The sequence below is a fragment of the Nanorana parkeri genome, unplaced genomic scaffold (genome assembly GCF_000935625.1).
Source record: "Nanorana parkeri isolate BGI_ZX_2015 unplaced genomic scaffold, ASM93562v1 scaffold93, whole genome shotgun sequence".
NCBI lineage: Eukaryota > Metazoa > Chordata > Amphibia > Anura > Dicroglossidae > Nanorana > Nanorana parkeri.
The window spans coordinates 1,330,504-1,350,483 of NW_017306361.1; the positions used below are offsets into that span (position 1 = coordinate 1,330,504).

Below are 19,980 nucleotides of genomic sequence, written 5' to 3' on the forward strand. Positions count from 1 at the left end.
AATTACTTTCAGATAAATATTACTATAATACCTCTAGAAATGATGGATAGACAGATAGATATAGACAAACAGATATAGATATGTACTAGCAATAAAGCAATAGATAGATAGATAGATAGATAGATAGATAGATAGATAGATAGATAGATAGATAGATAGATAGATAGATAGAGATACACAGCTGGGTGTGCATGCGTAAATTTCCCAACTGTAATGAGGTATATTGTCTCATTAACTTTAAATTCTTTAAACAAGACCTGCACATTAGCATGCAGACTTCATCTTTTGTGGTTGATGGCCACTGAAAAAAATTTATAACATAATTATTTAACTTTCATTATGAGGGAGGTTAAAATTCACTAAATGAATCAATTGATACTTCAAACGAGATGAGCTGCCTAATATCTGTAAGACAAAAACGGCTATAATTCACTTTAACTTTGTTGATTAAAGTTCACTTTTCTTCTCATCGACCTCATAGGCCAAAGAAACAGAAGAAAAGACAATTTTTCCCCAAATAAAAAAAATGATCAAAAACCGCTTGAACGTAATTTGCAGTCTAATATTGCACCCTTTAAAGGCAGCCCTCTGTGCCAAATATTATAATGTTTGTGCTTTATAGCCACCCACTACATTTCAATTTGGATTTTATGAATATTGCAAATTATAACAGTCACATTATAACCTCTAAAGGGGCTAATTTATAAAAGCACTGTCCATCAATTACACATTTTCCATCACATTAATAAAATGGCAAGAAGTAATTACGCTGACTTCAGAGATGAAGATGCCTTGAACAAATCATTATGCAGAAATTATTTTCTTTAAAAAACTTAGCAGGTTCTAATTACGACCGAAATGAGATAAGGAAATGATCACAAAATAGACATTAACCTGATGAGTTCCACAGTCTCGGAGTACATGGTGTATGGAGATTTCGCTTCTAATGGATCTCGCTCCATAGCATTGCCGCACTCAATGAAAGAGAGGGCAGCGTCAGCATAATTCACAGCTTTGCCAAACTTTTCTATCTGAAACATAGTAGAAAGACACAGTTACTATAAAGCATATAAATTAACAAAAGCCCAGAATACAAATAACATGCACAAGTTCTTGTCTCTGTGCAAGTAACTCATAAAGGTTCAGGTCACACATAAGTGATATTTGAGGAGACACCGGGGAGTTAAATAAGATCTAAAAACAAGTGGCCCATTAAAAAGTTTTTGCGGCAATACTCATTTTCAACCAGGAACTTTCGTGTAGTATTTTTTTCTCCACCACTAGATGCCCTCATTTTTCTGGTTTGACGAACAGCCAGCGTCATACAGTCCACTTCCTCTAAACCGAGACTGTCATAGGCCCAACCCCTGGGGCAGTATCATCACCCAGCCTGAGCACAGAGTACTACTACACTAAGTGCAGGAGAAAGGATCACCCCTGTCACCATTAATAAATAAGAGGAAGGATCTGTGAAGTCATCAGATCAACCAGAATGTAAAAAAAGTCCTATATTTCTGCTTCAAATCACCCAGTGGTTTTGTATGTCTCTTAGAGGATCTAGTAGTATGAATACCTAGGTAAACACACTTCTACAGTAATTATAAGATCTCATTTTCCTTTTGAAGTTTTTAAATTATGGAATTGTAGCAGGAGGAGTGAAGTTGGGAGTACAGCTGGGAACTAAAGCAGGAAACCTGTGGTTCCTAAAATGTTAGGGATAAGTATTTTTCAAATAAATACCCAGACCATCTTCTTTAGCCCCCTAACCCAATCTATACTAGAACCCAACCCTGTGCTTACTGACCTCTTTACAACAGCAGCGGCCTTTTCCCCCAACCACTTGAATGGGGGTATACTCCAAGCATCTCTAGTGCTGGATTACAGCCCCATACACGTCTATAGGAGTTACTGTGCAAGTGTGGCCAGCACCGTAAAAGAGTTTTGGCTCAAGGATATAACATCACAGGAGGCAGTTGCTGTCATTGAGAGGTAAGTATGGAATTGGGTGTGGGTCCTAGCTTAGATTAATTTAGGGGGCAATAGAGGGTGGTCTTGTTTTGTTTTAAAGTGAACTTAGTCTATACCTTTTGAAGGCCCCCCTAGTATCACTTTTCAATGTAATATTACCTGGGTAGATTATGAAGTATAGGCAGCCTGAGTTAGGTTTGACCAAAACATCTGCACAGAGGACTATGCTGTTGCCATATATTAAAATGCAATGTGACATTCAGTAGAGAGTAGTGTGCTTCTAGCAATCACCTCTAATTTTCAGTTGAGACTTCTGACCACTCACACTCTCATTATTCCCTTCACTTAATAAAAACTGACTACTGCCCTGCGTGCTTATACAGTGTATACTAGATTTAATGTAAATTCATGATAAGCGTGTGGAATGTCAGGAAGGGGATTCAAATATACTTTTCTTTATGTCAACTTCAATTGTATTAGATACATAGTTACATAGTATTTGAGGTTGAATAAAGACATTAGTCCATCAAGTCCAACCAAATACAAGAGGAGTGAGTTAGATTTGTTTCTTTCCATTGGAAAGGCACCATTTTAAAATTCCGCACATGACTGTGTAACCCAAGGTCAGCCCCAGTATGGGTCAAAGGCTCATGGTTCAAATATGACCATACACAATCTTATTATTATTTACAGATACAAATAAGCTAATTTAGTTATTTTATATGTAACAGCAGCAGCAGGACAATGCACAATTATCAAATGGTACATGTGCAACATAAGTTTAATTAAAAAAAAACTTGTTCCATACAGCAGTTCGTTTAGAAGAAAGCATGAGTTAGCTGCCAATTTTTGCTCAGAGAAAGGAGAACCAGTGGGCTAAATCCCGCTTCAAATTCTAACATTTTCTAGAGACTCAAGTGGCAATACTTTCCTTCAGTTGTTTTAGTTCAATCTATGTTTATTAGAAAATTTGTCAGTACAAATTGCAATACAGAAAAACAAACAAATATACAATAGTACCAAATATGACATTTGGAGAAAAATAATAAAGCAAGAAAAAGTTCACATGTGGGTCCATACATATTTTTCATGACAGGCAGCCTAGTGCTGGGTGCATACAAACAGCCATCAGGTGGTGTGTATATATCCCGTCAGGGAATATAGACCCGGTGGTCCATCGTATATCAGGGCAACACACAGGTCGAGACTCTCATGCCACATAGCCTGGGAGTCCCTCCGGCATAGATAGAGGAACACTGGGGTGCTGGAGTCTCCACACTCTATGTGTCACATTCAGTAGAGATTGGGCCCTTCGCCACCAGAAGAATTTAAACAGTATTAAGGACATGGCCTCCACGTGAAACTCCCGTGAGGGAGAGAAGAAAAGTAGGAAGAAGGAGGTAGATAAGAAAGTAGGAAAGAAAAGAAAAGGGGCCAGGAAGAGTTGATAAGAGGCAGAGCAAGACGCTGACATTCGCCCACTCCCTGTCATGTTGTCCAGTTCACCCATTCCGCCGGCAGGTCAAGGTGTAAGGGCTTCCACAAAGCCTGCTGAGGCTCGAAAGACCTTTCAAATGGACCAGGTATGCACATACTTAGCACCAGCATCACGCTCCTCGGCCAATAGGCCCTCCATATCCGCTATGTGATCCATCTCCACAGCCCATTCCGCGAGGGTGGGGGTCACCGAAGTACGCCAGTGATGTAGGATGACTGCTCTGGCGGCCGTAAGGAAGTGTCGCAGGAGACCACCTTTCACCGACCGAAACGACCCAGGTATTATTGAGAGTAGCAAGATCTTGGGGTCATTCTCAAGCACTGTACCTGTCACTCTGAGGTATATCCCCAGCACCCCCTTCCAGAAATCCTGTAGCGGAGGACAACTCCACCAAATATGTGTCATGCTACCTAAAGCGCCGTTACAGCGCCAGCAGGTGGCAGACACCTCAGGGTAGTAGCGGTGGAGAACCTCCGGGCATCTATACCATCTAGTGAGCACCTTCAGGTCCTTTTCATGGGCCTTACTAGCGACAGAGAGAGGGAATGGGTGATGGAAAACGATTTCTCCCATTCCGCCTCTGAGATAGGAACCCCAAGCTCCTGCATCCACGCAGATGTATAGGTCGGCAGGGTGGGAGAGACCAATGAGGAGAGAATGGCATAAATAAGAGAGACAGAGTGTGTCGGAGGTGAGGAAGCCAGTAGAAGGGAGTCAAAGGCCGTGGGATCGCCATCAAAACAGTCAGGTCCAGGGAAAGAGGAGACAAAAGAGCGAAACTGCCCTTCCGCTAACCAATTCCCTGGGCCTGTGTCTAAGGGAGCCGCTGTCGCCGGAGGGTGTTCCCGTATAGCCGATATCACCCGTCGATGTGAAACTCTCGTCCACCTGCCAAAGGTGGAGCCAGTCATTGCGGGGGGGAAAGCTGTGCTGCCGAATAGGGAGGTCATCGGGCCTACATAAGCAGAAATGTCATGGAACTTCACATAGCGGTCCCAAAGCTTCAGCGTTTGAGTGGTCAAAGTGGAGATGGTTGAGGGCCTCGGTCTGGTCCCCGGAAGCACCCAGGGTAACACAGGTAAATCGCTAGCTGCGATTGTCTCTTCTAAGCGGACCCATTGTTTATCCGAGGCCTGTGAAACCAGTCCACTATGCGCACCAGTATTGCTGAGGCGTGATAAAGAAAGATATCTGGTGCGCTTGCCCCTCCCCTACGTTTCGGCAGGGCCAATGTCCTATATCTGAGTTGGGGGCGGGAAGAGCCCCAGATAAACTTTGTAAAGATCTGCTGGACCTGTTTCAAGTAGGAAGAAGGTAGAGCTATGGGTAGGGTCTGGAATAGGTAAAGAAACCTGGGGACTATGTCCATTTTTAGCACATTAATCCTACCCAGCCAGGAAATTAACTTGCGGTCATAGGAGGCGAGGTCACGTGTCACAGTTGCAAGCAGAGGGCGGAAATTGACGGCAAACAAATCTGACAGGTCCGTCGGCAGAGAAGTGCCTAGGTACTTCAGTGAGGTGGGGCAAATGCGGAAGGAGAAGTTACTAGCCAGTTGACGCAAGGCCCCCTCTCCCAGGGGCACATTGAGGATCTCCGATTTAGAGAGGTTCACTTTAAAATCCTTCAGTTGTTTTAATGTGCCCTCCCCTCACCCAAAGCTTAAAAATGATGTAATTGCTTTGTAGCTGGACTTCTCAATTTGTTAATTCAATGTATTCTGAGAATCCATCTAAATATCAAAATAAGGGTAAAACAGGAGAGTTTGGTAGGGGTATCTTGCCACTGGAGTGTCCAAAATATAAAAGAAGCCAGTGTCTCGGATTCAATAATAAGCACCCACCCAGTATTGGTATAGCAGTCTTAGGTGGAAATGGAACTTAATCTCACTGAATTAGCAAATCCTATTGCATTAAAGCTAGACTAGGCAAAAACTATTAAAATTTCACCCCACTTCTTTTGGCAGCAAATTCCAAAAGTTTAAGCACCCTCAGGGTGTCCACACATGGTTCAATCAGATTGTGAGATAATCTGCTTGTTTCAATAATCCAATCCTATGTATAAAAAACCAAAGCATAAGTGGGATTTTTTTCAATCACTCTCAATCAATATTTTTATAAGTTGGAAAGCAGAAAAAACTACTTGAAAGGCTGGGACATTTGTGTTGATTTTCTATGGTTATATCCTGTATGGTATTATAGACAAATTAGATCTTTTTAAACCATGCAAACAATTATCAGATGAACATTTTTGATGAGAATAATTTTATTCCTTTATTGCAATTCTATAAATAAAGGCAGGTAAGTTATAAACTGTGGAATTTTTAGTGTGCAAGGGAGGATAGATACTGAAACACTGCATCTCAGAAATATAGTGAACTGGGAATGGAATCCCTGTACAAAAAGAAAGTTTCAACTTACCAAAGCATCTGCTTTATGCTTCAACCTTTTTGCTTCCTGCATGTAATAATCAGCATTATGTAATCTGAAGGGCAAATTAAAATGAAATGTAAATTACTATACAGAAGAGGACTAAAAAGACTATTTCAAGGAAGAAAAGTCATGATTTATTCACATGCAATCATACAAAAAGTGCACGCACAGTCCATCTACATTAACACCATTAAAGGAGAACTATGGGGTTAAGGCTTTTCCCCATAGTTCTCCTTAGGGTAATGGGAGGACACAAACTAGTGTCCTCCCGTCACCCTAAGCTCAGGTGTAGCTCGCGATATACTGAGACGGCGCAGCTGAAGCGGATCTCGACAATTGTGCCGGGATCCGCCCAGCTGTGTGACTGACAGCTGGCTCTGTCTATCTAGAGGCAGAGCCAGCTGTACCCGCCCCTCCCCCGTCCGTTCCGCCAGTCATCGCTGGCGGATCGGAGCGGGGAGGGGGGAATCCAGCCCCTCTCCTGTCACGGCAGAGAGCCGTAGCAGGATCGAGAGGTGAGCGAACGCCGGTATGTGCTCGCTCACCTCCCGATCTACTGAGACGACCTGTGACAGTCTCATTGTCACAGGTCGGCTAGAACTATGAGGTGAGTTAAAAGCACTCACCTCATAGTTCTCCTTTAATACAATCAGACTTGTATAATACAACAGAACACTTCAAAAAAAGGAAGTGCTATCTGGCATACTATAATGTGCATGACTAAGCTTCCAGTACAAAAAATAAGGAGTATATGCTAAAAAGCACAATTATTGCACTTATTGTTTTTTTATTTTCACTTTTTTTCTCATTTACCTATGCGGAACACCGCATATAGAGACACAGGTTTTAAGCATACAATACAATTGGTATGTGCTGACTAGCACAAGACAGTGTGATGGTGTAAATGAGCCTCAAGAGTTAAATACATTTTTTAAACATGCACCCTTTGATGCTCTTACTCAACTTACAAAAACACCCTAGAATCCAGTTATGTATTCATTAAAAAAATAATCACACAAATATGTGTAGTACAAATAACAGAGCCTGTCTTTATATGAACTACCTGCGTTCCTTTGTACAGCCAAATGCATGATTTTGGCATTGCAGCTTGGTTGTTGAACTGTGTACCTGGAGAATGCCTGCAGCTATAAGATTAAAATTAGTGCTACCCAGTTAAGTGGCAAAAGCAGAAGGGAAATTTTTTTATTGTCATGTTTAAATTTAAAGAGCAATTATAATGGTTTTGTTTCAGGAGCCAAAAGCATCACCTGCTGGCTTTAAATTTGAATGCAGCATATTAATATGCATTTCATATTTATCTAACTAAAAAAGGTAAAAAGGGTTCTTCACAAAAGGGTGAAGAGTTTGGAAAAGGCAGCAGAAGTGAACAATCTAGGACAAAATAGCTGAACTGGAAAGTGAGCTGAATTGGAGAATGTTTTCAAATCTGCTATGCTATCCTAGATTGTTCCCTTTTCCAAATTCTTCACCCTTTTGTGAATAGCCCTTAAAATGTTTACTGTCAAGTCCTGACTGTCATAAAGAAAATATATACAAAACCATTTTATTTTCCCTCTAAATCCACTTTAAACACAAGACTCCAGGCACCACTGTTCTCCAAGAGGGGACTGTCAGACATGTGGACCATCCTGAATTACTACAAAGAGGTATTTCAAGGAATATACGGAATTTCCCTATGACAGAAAGGGGTGTATAGTATTATTTTTCCTAAAACAAAAACCAAAAAAACAGCTCACATTAACTGATAGTCTCATTAGAATATAAAATAACATACGCTTCATCAAACATTATCTTTGTTCTTCGAGAATCAGTATTGCCATTGCTTATTGCAGGTATTGATGACCATACATCAGGCTCAATGTGATGTTGGATAGTTTCAAGGCCACTGCTTGGTGGTCTCCTGTGCTCATCTACCTGTAAATACAAGGTAAATAAGTTTAGAATTAGAATACTGCTTGCTCTGACCAATAAAGTATTTTAGACGACAAAGGAGAGAAAGCCAAGTAACTACAGAAAGACAGACTGCACATCTGAGTATGAGGGGGTGATTTACTAACCTAAACACACACACACACCAGGTGTGTGTGATTTTCACACAGCAAAACGTATTTATCAACCAAAAAGTCTCTAAAAGCATATTTCCACTAATGCCATATATGGAAAAATCATGCACATGATGCATATATAATGCTGCTTCACAGTTTAGACAAAAATGGTTAGCTCATGCATTTACATTCCTGGATTCATCAACGCAAGCAACATAACATAGAGCTAATTTACACCACATTACCTTGCAATTCATTGCAGGGCTTTGCACAACACACCTGCTGGGTGTGTACACACTACAAAGGTGTTTAGATTCCTCCCATAGATCATGCTGGGAAGGAACACACTACAGAGGTGTATACACGTTCGTGGTGTGTTTAAAAGGTTAGTAAATCAACCCCTGAGTGTTACATTAGCAGAGTACAATACCTTTCAGACAATCGCAGACAATGAAAGTGGAAGACCCAATGTAATCTTTGGCACATTTTCAGAACCTATTTAAATCTGTATCTTCTTTTAATCAGGCAGTGACACATATCCTAATAAGCGCCAGAAGATTATCAGACTGACTTAGAGCTTCAATCTAAACAATGAAAAGATCCCCTTGCAGCACCACACATTACAGGACAATATGCCTTCTCCCTGTTTTAAGGAATAAGAACACTATGAGGGGAATTTATCAAAACTGGAGCAGACAAAATCTGGAGCACCTGTGCATGGCAACCAATCAGCTTCTCTCTTTTATTTTAAAATCTTAACTGAACAAACTGAAGAGAGAAGCTGATTGGTTGCCCAGGGGAAACTGCTTTAGATTTTGTCTGCTTCAGTTTTGATAAATTGCTCTCTATGAGTTTTGACAATAAAAGCCAAGTCCAAAGGGCAATGATATGATGAGGTCAACAGCAACTACTAAAAGTCAGCCTTTAGCAGTTTAGTCACACTAACCATTTCGACTGTAAGCTACCTTGTGCAGGTCAGTGCTTAATTCACTTAATACTCCAGCCCAAACTACTTTTAAGGTTTGCAAACAGTAGAGAAGGTTTAGAGCTTTTATCAAAATGTTATTGCTATCTATGTTACTATGTGCAGAAATCCCAACCAGACTTTCACTCAGGTGTTGAAATTCTGGCTATTGTAGATCCATCTACAAGTCAACAATCCTTGTCATCTGTTCTTTGTGCGGCCCAACACAAGGTTTCTGCTTCTATCCTTCAGATAATTTGGAAGTTTGTTTCTAATGTCATGTTAACAAAATGTGAAGCATAATTTATGCACATCTGACAATCAATAGAAATTGTGCAAAGGCTACTTCAATAAGTGATTAAATAATTATCAACTATAACAAAAAAAACAACCTTTACCAACTTCCTTAAATGTTAAAACGTATACTCACACAGCTTACTTTAATGTTTGTTGTGCTCCCATTCTTTTTGTGTCTTGAGGCAGTGACAGGAACCTGCACAGTTCCAGTACTGCCCTCCTGAATAAAAGAACTGTTGTCATTGGAATGTAATCTGTGAACTGGCTCATCCCCCAAAGGTGACAGCAAAGGAGGGACACTTTTTTCCTCTCTTTTTTTGGCTGATTTTTTTGTTCTAGAAAAGAAGAGAGAAAAAAAAATACACTCATGTATGTTTAAACCAACCAACCAGCAAGATGTTTTCAATGTCAGTGAAAAGCACATGGAGATTTACCATGTACTAATGTTACAACTAATCATCAGTTGATTATCCTTCAAAATACATGTTTTGCATTAATGGATCTAAGCTTTTTAACACCACTAAGTATAGCCAGAGAAGAACAGATGTGTTATGAAGGTGGGAGACATCTGCTTATTTTCACTTGAATCAACAGTAAGCCAGATGGCATAAGGATCTTCTTCCCCTGATGCATATGGGATGAAAGCTTCATTTCGTTTACCATAAAGAGAGATAAAAGGTTATTCGTCCCAAAACTAATATTGCAGCCCTAAAAGGAGTTCTGTGGGAGTCATCCCCTTGCTTCTTATATCTCTTGGGCACTCCATGGGTAGATCACCCTGTCACAGTTCTTTCCTTTTTTTATGGGCCAACTTGGAGTTATGGGTGTTCCCACCTACCTAGAGATGTACTCACTGTGTCTTTTGCATTCCACATAATTTAAAATAATGAATACCCCTACAGGGAAAAAAGATACTTTGCTTCTCTCTAGGATACAAATAGGATACAAATTCAGTACTACCATAATATACAGTACAATAATACCATCCACAAGGAAATCTGTATTGAGAGAATATTTTGGCTGCCATTGATGACCTCTTTCAAAAGGTGTCCTTTGCCTAGATTGCATGCTAATTCAATGGTTTCAATACTTTCCTAAATGCAGAGCTGAAAGAAGTATGTGGATTAGGAGTTCTTAATTAACTCCGACTTCCTGCATGCTTGCTCTGGGTCAGTGACTCAAAGTGCAGAAGCCAGGAAACTAATATTGATAGAAGGAGGTAAAAATAGTAGCACCTGTATTTCCCCCAGTTTCTTTCAGTTTCAAGTGACCCTACATTTGCTAATACTAAAGCTTAGCTAAGACTGCTCTGAAAATATCATAGAACAAAGCATTAAAGTGACATTAAACCCTCAGATTTTTTAACATAAAACAATACTGTAATGTGTGCCTTACTGTAATCCATGGTAGTTTCCCAGTATTTATTATACATTTTTCAGAAAATGCTGGGGGGGGAGGGATTGAAATGGTTTTATCCATCCAGGAACTGGAATATGTAGTAGATGAAGTCAAAAGCAACTTGGATTACTGTATAATGTTGACATTTTTTTCATTGATGTAATACTAGTAGATCATTATTTTTTTCCTGCAGCAGCCAATAATGTTCTTACAGTGATGGGGAAATAGGCCATTTCAAGCTATCTCAAGCTATTCAGCACTGTTAGTGTCTTTGTCATTTACTACCTGCAACTGGATTTAAACACTCCCAGTGATTTATAAAAGTGACAAAACCTTTCCCTTCCCTTTCATGAAAGGAAAAGCATCATTAGCCGACATTAATGGTAACATATCATTGAGCTGATTGTTAGCTAGCTTTGGACTGTAACTACTCTAAAAATTGAGTTTTAATTGCAATAATAACCAATTATGAATGAATTTATTGGAATAATTAAACATGCTTAATGACTTAATTTGCCAACATGTTTTGCTAATTGAAATGCAATGACAAACAGTTAATAAAGCTGAAGAAGAAGCCTTTCCTTCAATGGATTTATGTATGTAAGGCTAAGAGCTGCCAAATACCTGCATGTCATTTGTGTACACTAAAATATATCTTCAATGTACAGCAATTATCAGCCAGACTAGTCAGAGACCTTTACTGGCAATAATATTCAATACATTTTTTTCTGTATTTAGAAGTTAGATTAAAAAGTTGTCACAAGTGCCAACTGTTGGCAACCTCAGCCAAGTCTATTAACATCCTAGTCACTATATTGCACTATGTAACCTTAAAGTATATCTAAAGCCAATTTTTTTTATTTTTGGATAAAGTACGAAATGGTTTAAAGCCTTGTGATTTTTTTTCCTGCTGTGTGTGAGATTTCCCTTCCATTCCACGACCCAACAGGAAGTGAGTAAAAATCTCCCTAAAAAGAGCGTATATGCCTTTTTAAATAGTTGCCATCCCCATTTCCCTTAAATTACAGGTTAAGTTTCCCATCACTTTCTGTCTCAGTGACAATGGTTACCAAGATAGATTTAGAGAGTGAATCTCCCCAGTGGGAACACAGCCAAAAATAAAAAGCATGAAACAAAAAATGGCCACCAAGACTTAAAGACCTCAAATCTTTACTGAGGTCTTAGACTGAGGTTGTGTATTGCCCTCATATTACATAGTGCTGGTATAGGGGCTTGGATAGCAATAACAACATAGGTTGGATAGAAGAAATATAACACACTGGGGTTTCGGGGACACTGCAGCCCCCTTTCTCATTTTGTCTGTCACCTTAAAAATGAGAACCATTATTTATTTTGTGCAAGCTATGTTATTATAGCAACTAAGACCTTAGTAAAGATTTAAGGTCCTTAACGCTTGGTGTGCTGGCTATTTTTTGTTTCTTCAATTTACACGGTATCACCATTAACCGTGTACCCTACAAACAGCATTAAAAAAATGCAGAATTGATTTTTGTTCAACAGCAAAAATCAGACAAAGGTTCTTCTAAACTCTAGCTAAAACTGAAATAAATGTTGACAAAGTATCAGAATAAAAAGAAAACAGTTCAGGCTGTTTACCTTAGTAGTGGGCTTAAATTGTGGGCTGGTGTCTAGGTAATCAAAGTTAGAGAAGGCAGCATCATGAATAATAACTTTTTCCTTTGGCAAATTCAGCTAGAGAATTGTAGGGGGTTTCAATGGATGCCACAAGGAGTCAGAAGATGCTCTATTACTCAGGAACCATGAAACCATTCCTCCTTTCCCTTGTCTGGTCATTTGTACAACTGAACAGTAGTCTTGTATATAAGTGAACAGCATGCTGCATCCAATAGAGCATTCTAGTTTTAGGTGTAAATAAAATAATAACAACCCTAGGGACTGTGCTTTTTTAAAGGGCATCATCGTTCAGGTGTGCCTAGGGCAGAAAAATGTCTAAATATAGCCCTGAGCCTGTGTGCATTGACCCATCTGTGTACAATGTTTGCCTTCTGGGTTTAACCACAAAAAGCCCTTATGCATAAAAATCGGTGAAGCAGACAGTAATGGAAGGCAATGTTGCCCAAAGCAATAATGTAATGTGTAACCAATACCTACCATCCAAATTCCAACTGTCTATTTTTTAATGCAGGTTAAAAAAAATAACTAATCGCCATTGAATACCTCAGCTTTAAACTGATACTCTGTTATTAAATACTTGAAATTAATTCCATATCATGTAACAGATCAGATGTTAAGTACAATATTGTCTCTTTATACCAAAAATCATCTATCTCCAGCATGACTGTTTTTCTATTTTCATGCTATAAAATATACCAAAATAACTGAACATAAACAGATAAAACATGTCAGCAGAGCGTTTTAACGCTTAATATAAAACAAACAAAACAGCAAACAACAAAAATAATACATATCATAACACTAACATAACTATAAACGATGCATAGAGCAAACATATCATGCAAATAAAAATACTCTGTCAAAACACATATAATTGGGAAGAAGAAAACACTCACTCTTTAGTGCTAGTTGTCCTATTAGGAATTGGAGAGATGCATGGAGGGAGCAGACAGGGGGTGATAGAGTCATCCAAACGTTGTTTCTTGCTGTCACTCTGTATGTCACTGCTTTCAGACTGCTTTAGATGAAATTGATAAAACAGTTTATTAAATGTAATGGCCCCAAGCCCAAGAATTGCTTTGTTTCCGCTGCATGGATAGATTGATGGAAACTGGAAATATAGTAGAAGTCATTTAGACCTGGATTTTTGGAAAGCCAACACAAGTCAAGGCCTGGAGACACAAAACTTAGGGAAGAGCTCTTCTCTTTTTAAATTAGACTTCACTTTTTTGTAAAAATTTTTCATATTTATATAACAAACGAGAATATTCCACTTCCAGTTTTGCAGAACAGGTTAGCAAATTAAAGTTAGCTTATAAAAATAAAGCTATCATCTGATTGCTTTGAATCATATACCTATTTAATTTTTATTTAACATTTATAATGATTACCATAATTATACTATCTAATTTTAAGATAGCATTTAAAGATAGCAAGCCTCAAGGCAAACAAAAGATCTGGCTAGTTAAGTGGTTACTTAATTTATTACACTGAAAACTATACTAGTGCAGACAGGCATCCTATTACAGCTATTGTATATGACTGGTAAAAACTCAGCACATATATACTCATGAACTGTACTGCAGCTATCCACAGGCCCGGATTTCCCACAAGGCCACCGAGGCCCGGTCTCGGGGCGGCAGCGGTGACCTTGTGGGGAAGTTGCGGGCGCCGGTGTAAACCAGCAAATATTTTATAGGCCAACACAGCTCAAAACTAAAATGTTTGTCTCCACCTGCTTCTCTAGGCACATAATAATGGTATCAATGTATTGCCGTTGGATTTTCCACTTTTTTTTTCTACATTTTTAAGAATGCATTGTCAAACAGACCCATTTGTAAAATCTGAAAGTTGCTAACTTAAAGGAGAACTATGGGGTTAAGGCTTTTCCCCATAGTTCTCCTTAGGTTAATGGGAGGACACACACTGGCGTCCTCCCGTCACCCTGGGCTCAGTATACCGTGAGCTGTAGCGGATCCCGACAATTATGCCGGGATCCGCCCAGCTGCGTGACTGACAGCTGGATCTGCCTATCTAGAGGCAGAGCCAGCTGTACTCACCCCCTCCCCCGTCCGTTCCGCCAGTCAGCGCTGGCGGATCAGAGCGGGGAGGGGGGAATCCAGCCCCTCCCCTGTCACGGCAGAGAGCCGTGACAGGATTGAGAAGTGAGCGAACGCCGGTATGTGTTCGCTCACCTCCCGATCTACTGAGCCAGCCTGTAACAGTCTCATTGTCACAGGTCGGCTAGAACTATGAGGTGAGTGAAAAGCACTCACCTCATAGTTCTCCTTTAAATTTGATCCCCATTAAAGTCTATGGTGGTTGAATTTTGAAAATAAGTTCTGTCCCTTTTTAAGGCTAATAGGCAAGTTATTGCCAAAAAGGGCATGGAGAGATGGATACTGGCATGGGGACAAGTACCAATGCAAACAAAGTAAGAATGTAATAAAATACCTTTTGGCGGGGTGAGAGTCCTTTTTTGTGTGACAACAATGGTGAGGGCTAAATTTTATATATATTTGAGCAAAGGAGGGCTGTATTGCATGTAAGTATGATGGGGGGCTGCGTTGTATGTGTGTGTGGTGGGGCATTGTATGTGAGCATGAGGATGTAGGTGGCTACTTTGTGAGTATGCGGAGGGGGCCAGAGGTAAGCGATAGTGACAGATGGGAACAAGATTAAAAGTGGTTGAAGAAGGGTGCATGGTGGGCAGAGTTTAGCAGTAATGAATGAGGGATGTATGGTGGCTTTAGGGGGGTAGCTTCTGGTGAGTGGTGAACAAGAGTGTAGAGGAGAATGGTGCACAAGGGGGTGCATAGGCGAATGGTGGTCAGTTGGTGCAGGGGGGCAGAATTGAGTGGTGGGCATTTTGCTTTAGAAGAGAGAATTTTACAGGGATGAGGTGATTTTCATTTAATGAGGGTTTGTTTGAGGAAGGGAGGGTTCCTATTTTGGGATAGGTAGGTGTTGTGAATGCGAGTGATGTCACATTGTGAGGTGGTTTAGCTGCAAAAACTTATTGCGCTAATTTTCTATTTCTTTCAAACACAGCTCAGATGTTGACAACTAGCTATCAATCAGTTGTTGCAGACAGATGAAAAGGATTTTTGGGTGTACAGATCTGTGTGCACAGACCGGACACAACAAAATGTACCCCAGCACTCCAATTCAATTAATTCATGTACAATTTGTTAAAGTGGATGTAAACCCGACCAATAAGATCTTATATAAGCTTTAACAGCTGGTGATACTAATATAAAGATCCTTTGGAAACTTTGTGTTATGATGTGACAGCAATCTGCATCTGCCCGTCTTCCACAATCCCCTGCCTGCAAATCATCTTACCACTTGCCTTCCCAAAGGAAAAAATAAGCTGCTGTGCAGATTGCCCAGTCATTTTATACTGTTTTTCCAAAAAAAAGGCCTTTAAAAAATTGTAGCCAGCAACAGTTAGGAAATATCCCCTATGAAAATATACATGCAATCACGTAGCAGTGAAATGCATGTGGACTCAGGGACATGCTATAAAAAATACATTGCAGCCAGCAAAAATTATAAAATATGTTATTTTATAAACACACATTTAGCCTGTTATGACTGTAGACAGAGCATGCAATTTATCAACAACAATCCTTATCCTTTGCCTATCCTAGCTAAGCACATTTTCAATATATTTGCTGAAAACCCTGCATTTTTTGTGAGGGGTTGGCAAATAAGAAAGCCCCCATTGCTGGCCATTCTAAGTCACCTGACCTGTTCAGAGTCTAGGAAATTAATTAGTGATAATTGGTGGCTATGAAGGTAAATGACCACATGAGTTCACCGGGGAGAGACAGACAGGAGAGAGAGGAAAGACAGCCAGGGGGGAGAGAGAGGAGAGACAGCCAGGGGGGAGAGAAAGGAGAGACAGCCAGGGGGTAGAGAGGAGAGGCAGCCAGGGGGGAGAGAGAGGAGAGACAGCCAGGGGAGAGACCAAGGAGAGACAGCCAAGAGAGTGAAGAGAGGCCAGGAGAGAAGCCAGGAGAGCAAGGAGAGACAGCCAGGAGGAAGAGCAAGGAGAGACAGCCAGGAGCATGAGCAAGGAGAGACAGCCAGGAGAGATAGCCAGGAGAGAGAGCAAGGAGAGACAGCCAGGAGAGAGAGCAAGGAGAGACAGCCAGGAGAGCGAGGAGAGAGAGAGCAAAGGAGTTTTTTTTTCCGTTGGTGGATCTCATGTAGCTCATCATTTGAAAAGTAGATCTTAACACAAAAATTGTGGGCACCCCTGCTATACAGTAACTCAATTTTCACCTAAAGTGTATCTAAAGCAAAACCTTTTTTGCTATTGGATAGATTAGGGAATAGAGAAAACTTGTGTGGTACTTTTTGTCATCTTAGTCTAATTGGCAGATTTTCCTTAATTTCCTGTCCTGTAGAAACAGCAGTAGAGTTAGAGAGTTGTCACTGGAATAAATGTCCTGCAGAGATTTCCTCTCTAGTCCTGTTCTGTTGACAACTCCAAATTTCCTTTCATTTCAGTCCCAGTGACAGTGGTCGCCAGTACAAATAAAGAATGTGAATTACCCCAGTAGGGAACAGACCACATTAAAAAACCTGACAGGGATTCTAATCCTAACATACTTTATTTAAAACTGCACAATGTTATGGCTTTAGAAACACTTATAATCCTGGTGCCCACAGTGATTGCCTGTTAATCCAGGCTAGATTCCACTATTATGCAATTAAAAATAAATATGCCAAAAGACTTGAAAGGGATGTGTATCAGAGCAATCCATGGAACAGGTTGCATTTGCTTATTACTGGACATTAGCTGTAAAAATGAATATAACAACATGGTGAAGGCCTAGGCAATACACTATATTTAAAGTGTATGCATAGGAAACACCTTTTTATAACTTTAAGATTAGTATGGAAAGGTTAGTACCCCTGTCAGGTTTTTATTACGTTTTGTGTTCCTGCTGGGAAGATTTACCCTCCCTATTTGTCCTGAAGGCTATTGTCAGAGGGACTATTCTTACAAGAAAAGGAGGTGAGGGTAAATTTTCCAATAGGGACTTCTGTGTTGGTGACAACTGTCTAAGAGAGGAGTTCCCCTAACTTTATAGAAATTTCCTCTAACTTCCTGTTGAATTTATAGAATAAAATGAAAATCTTCCCAATTTGACACAGACAGCGAAAATTAAAAAGGTATGGGTTTAAACACATCTCTCCTCTATCTAAAAAAAAATTGGCTATGTATACACTTTAAGGAGTGGAACTACAAATTATTGCTTTCCATAGCAAACCCAAAGACCATGCCTGCCTTTTATTTTTTTTAAATGGGTAAAATTCACTCAGCTATGTTATTTTTTTAGACAATTACATCTTAGTAAGGTGTTTTGCTGAATTAAATCTAATAACCACATGAACACCGCCAATATAGAAGCAATATAATTTGCTTCCTCTGGGTCTTTGGTTTCAGTGTGTTACAATGAACTGCTGAAGAACATATTCCATTCAACTAATGGGATTTAATGAGTCTCCAACAGATTTGACCTTCTTTTTGTGTATGTAGGTCAGCTCTGCTCCTTATGAGCCATGTAATGAAACACATAACATCTATATAATCCACTGAAGATACTGTTCAGGGACACTGAAATACTGTCAACACTAACATTTGAGACCTGGAGGCACAGTCACTTAAGAGCACATTGAACTTGCCTTGGTTGTGCGCACAGGTTATACTATGCAGTATCACTTTTCATTGACTCATTAGCCTTGATCATCAAATACATATCACACTAAAATGCTCTCGTTTTACTCCTGCACATACTAGATATAAATGTACCATATTGATGGCCATGTGGTACACATATATCAATTTTTTTCTCAACCGGGACTATGCCAGAAAAGACTGTTTTATTTTATTGTGTTATTACTAAATACCTTTTTTTGATCAGGCCAACCTTAGTTTATAGTATAAATCCACTCTATAAACAAAAAATGGATAATCAAGATTTGTGGTTTGCATATTTTTCTAATGATTGACAATTTGTCATTTGTTTTATCAATCATTTTTTTTGTACTTTTTGTAAAATTATTTTCCCTGAGTTCACTGAAAGACGCAGCCTTTTGCTTGAAGATAAAACCAAAACTAGTGGATTATAGTGTGGTCTACATGAGTAGGTGTAGGTGATAAGTGTAATAAAAAAGAGACAAATGGCATAGCACTATCTGGTGCCAAACCCCACTACTGCCAGGGAAAGCCAGTTAGTAGTTAGCAGTTCAGTAAATGTGTAATATAGCAATGGCCCAACCATAACAAAAAAGGTGGGGGAGCAGTGTCTCTCAGTGAATTCAGAGAAAATAATTTAATGGTTAGTACAAAAAAATATACAGCCTTTTGATTGAAGATCAAAACAGAACCAGTGGGACACCCACAAGCAGTTCCCAACAAGAGGGGAGGGCAAAAATACCAACAACATAAAACAGGCAAAAAACATGGTTAGCTCAAATTTCCACATGCAAATTACACTGACAAGTATAAAACTTTGTGGCCAAAGCTAGCATCCGCTGATGCAACAACAACTACCCTGTGGAGCTCCTTAAAAGTATGACCTGTAGACCAGGTTGTAGCTTTAATGACTTTTACAGGTGGTTCTTTATGATGAATGGCATAAGCTTGATCAATAATCTGCAGAATCCACCTAGAGATGATAGCAGCAAAAGCGGGTACTCCCCTTACCCAGGCCATCAACAACAAAGAGGCCATCTTGCAGAAGGAAGAAATCAACTGTATGTAGACTCTGTATGTAATAGCTTTAGCAACATCCATGGTGTGCAAAGCCAAGGATGCCAAGGAGCTAGACATAGATTAAAAGAGGAGACTACTTGTGCAAGAAAAGAAAGTCAGGGTCTCAGAAACCTTATGCCGAATTTAAAAGGGTTGCCTGCAGGACATGGTGGCCAACTTGGATACTTGGGATTACACATGTGCCCCCTGTATAAGGGTGTGAATTAGAGAATAATGAGCTAGGGCAGTGGTGGCGAACCTTGGCACTCCAGCTGTGCCAAAACTACAAATCCCAACATGCATCTGCCTCTGGGAGTTATGTCTGTGCCTGTCCGAGCCTTGCAATGCCTCATGGGACTTGTAGTTCCAAAACAGATGGAGTGCCAAGGTTCGCCACCACTGAGCTAGGGGATGTTGCAATACTAGGTGAAAAACTGGCTTTCTCTGTCAGCGTTGGAGTTGGCCACTAGAGGGTGATTATGATATTGGTAATTTTTTTATCACACATAGGATCCTTCTCATATAGATGCCACTATAACCCACTGAGCCTGTTCTGATCCTTAGCCAAAAGGCTCTCAGTGATCGATAAGATTTGGCCACTAGGTGGTGATATGCCATTGGTCATTTTTATCACACCTAGCATCCTACTCCTATAGATGGCATTATAACCCATTGATTCTGGTTTGACCTTGAATCAAAAGGCAAAAGTGAATAAAAGAGAAATTGAGTTTTCCCAATCTTCTGTAAGTCATTTTAAACCATCTCTCTGGATCAAAATAGCACAATAGTGATAATCCACAGTTACATACCAATGATATTACAGGGGAGGTATCAAACAATTCTATATTGCCCTAGATCAATGAAATGTTTTATACTATGGTTCAATTTAGTAAGTTTACATTTCTATAGATTTATAAAATGCCATTCTT

The 19,980-nt window shown here is 39.8% G+C and overlaps 1 protein-coding gene across 1 annotated transcript in view; it reads right to left on the reverse strand.

The window, feature by feature from the left end:
- The window catches only part of AFF2 (AF4/FMR2 family member 2), a 449,088-nt gene that overhangs the window by 22,549 nt on the left and 406,559 nt on the right, over positions 1-19,980 (reverse strand). Inside the window, exons 12-16 of the mRNA XM_018552592.1 lie at positions 13,176-13,297; positions 9,368-9,560; positions 7,694-7,833; positions 5,887-5,950; positions 895-1,031 (exon numbers count right to left, since the gene is read on the reverse strand). Coding sequence (XP_018408094.1) covers positions 895-1,031; positions 5,887-5,950; positions 7,694-7,833; positions 9,368-9,560; positions 13,176-13,297 — 656 coding nt within the window. The remainder of the gene's footprint in view (positions 1-894; positions 1,032-5,886; positions 5,951-7,693; positions 7,834-9,367; positions 9,561-13,175; positions 13,298-19,980) is intronic.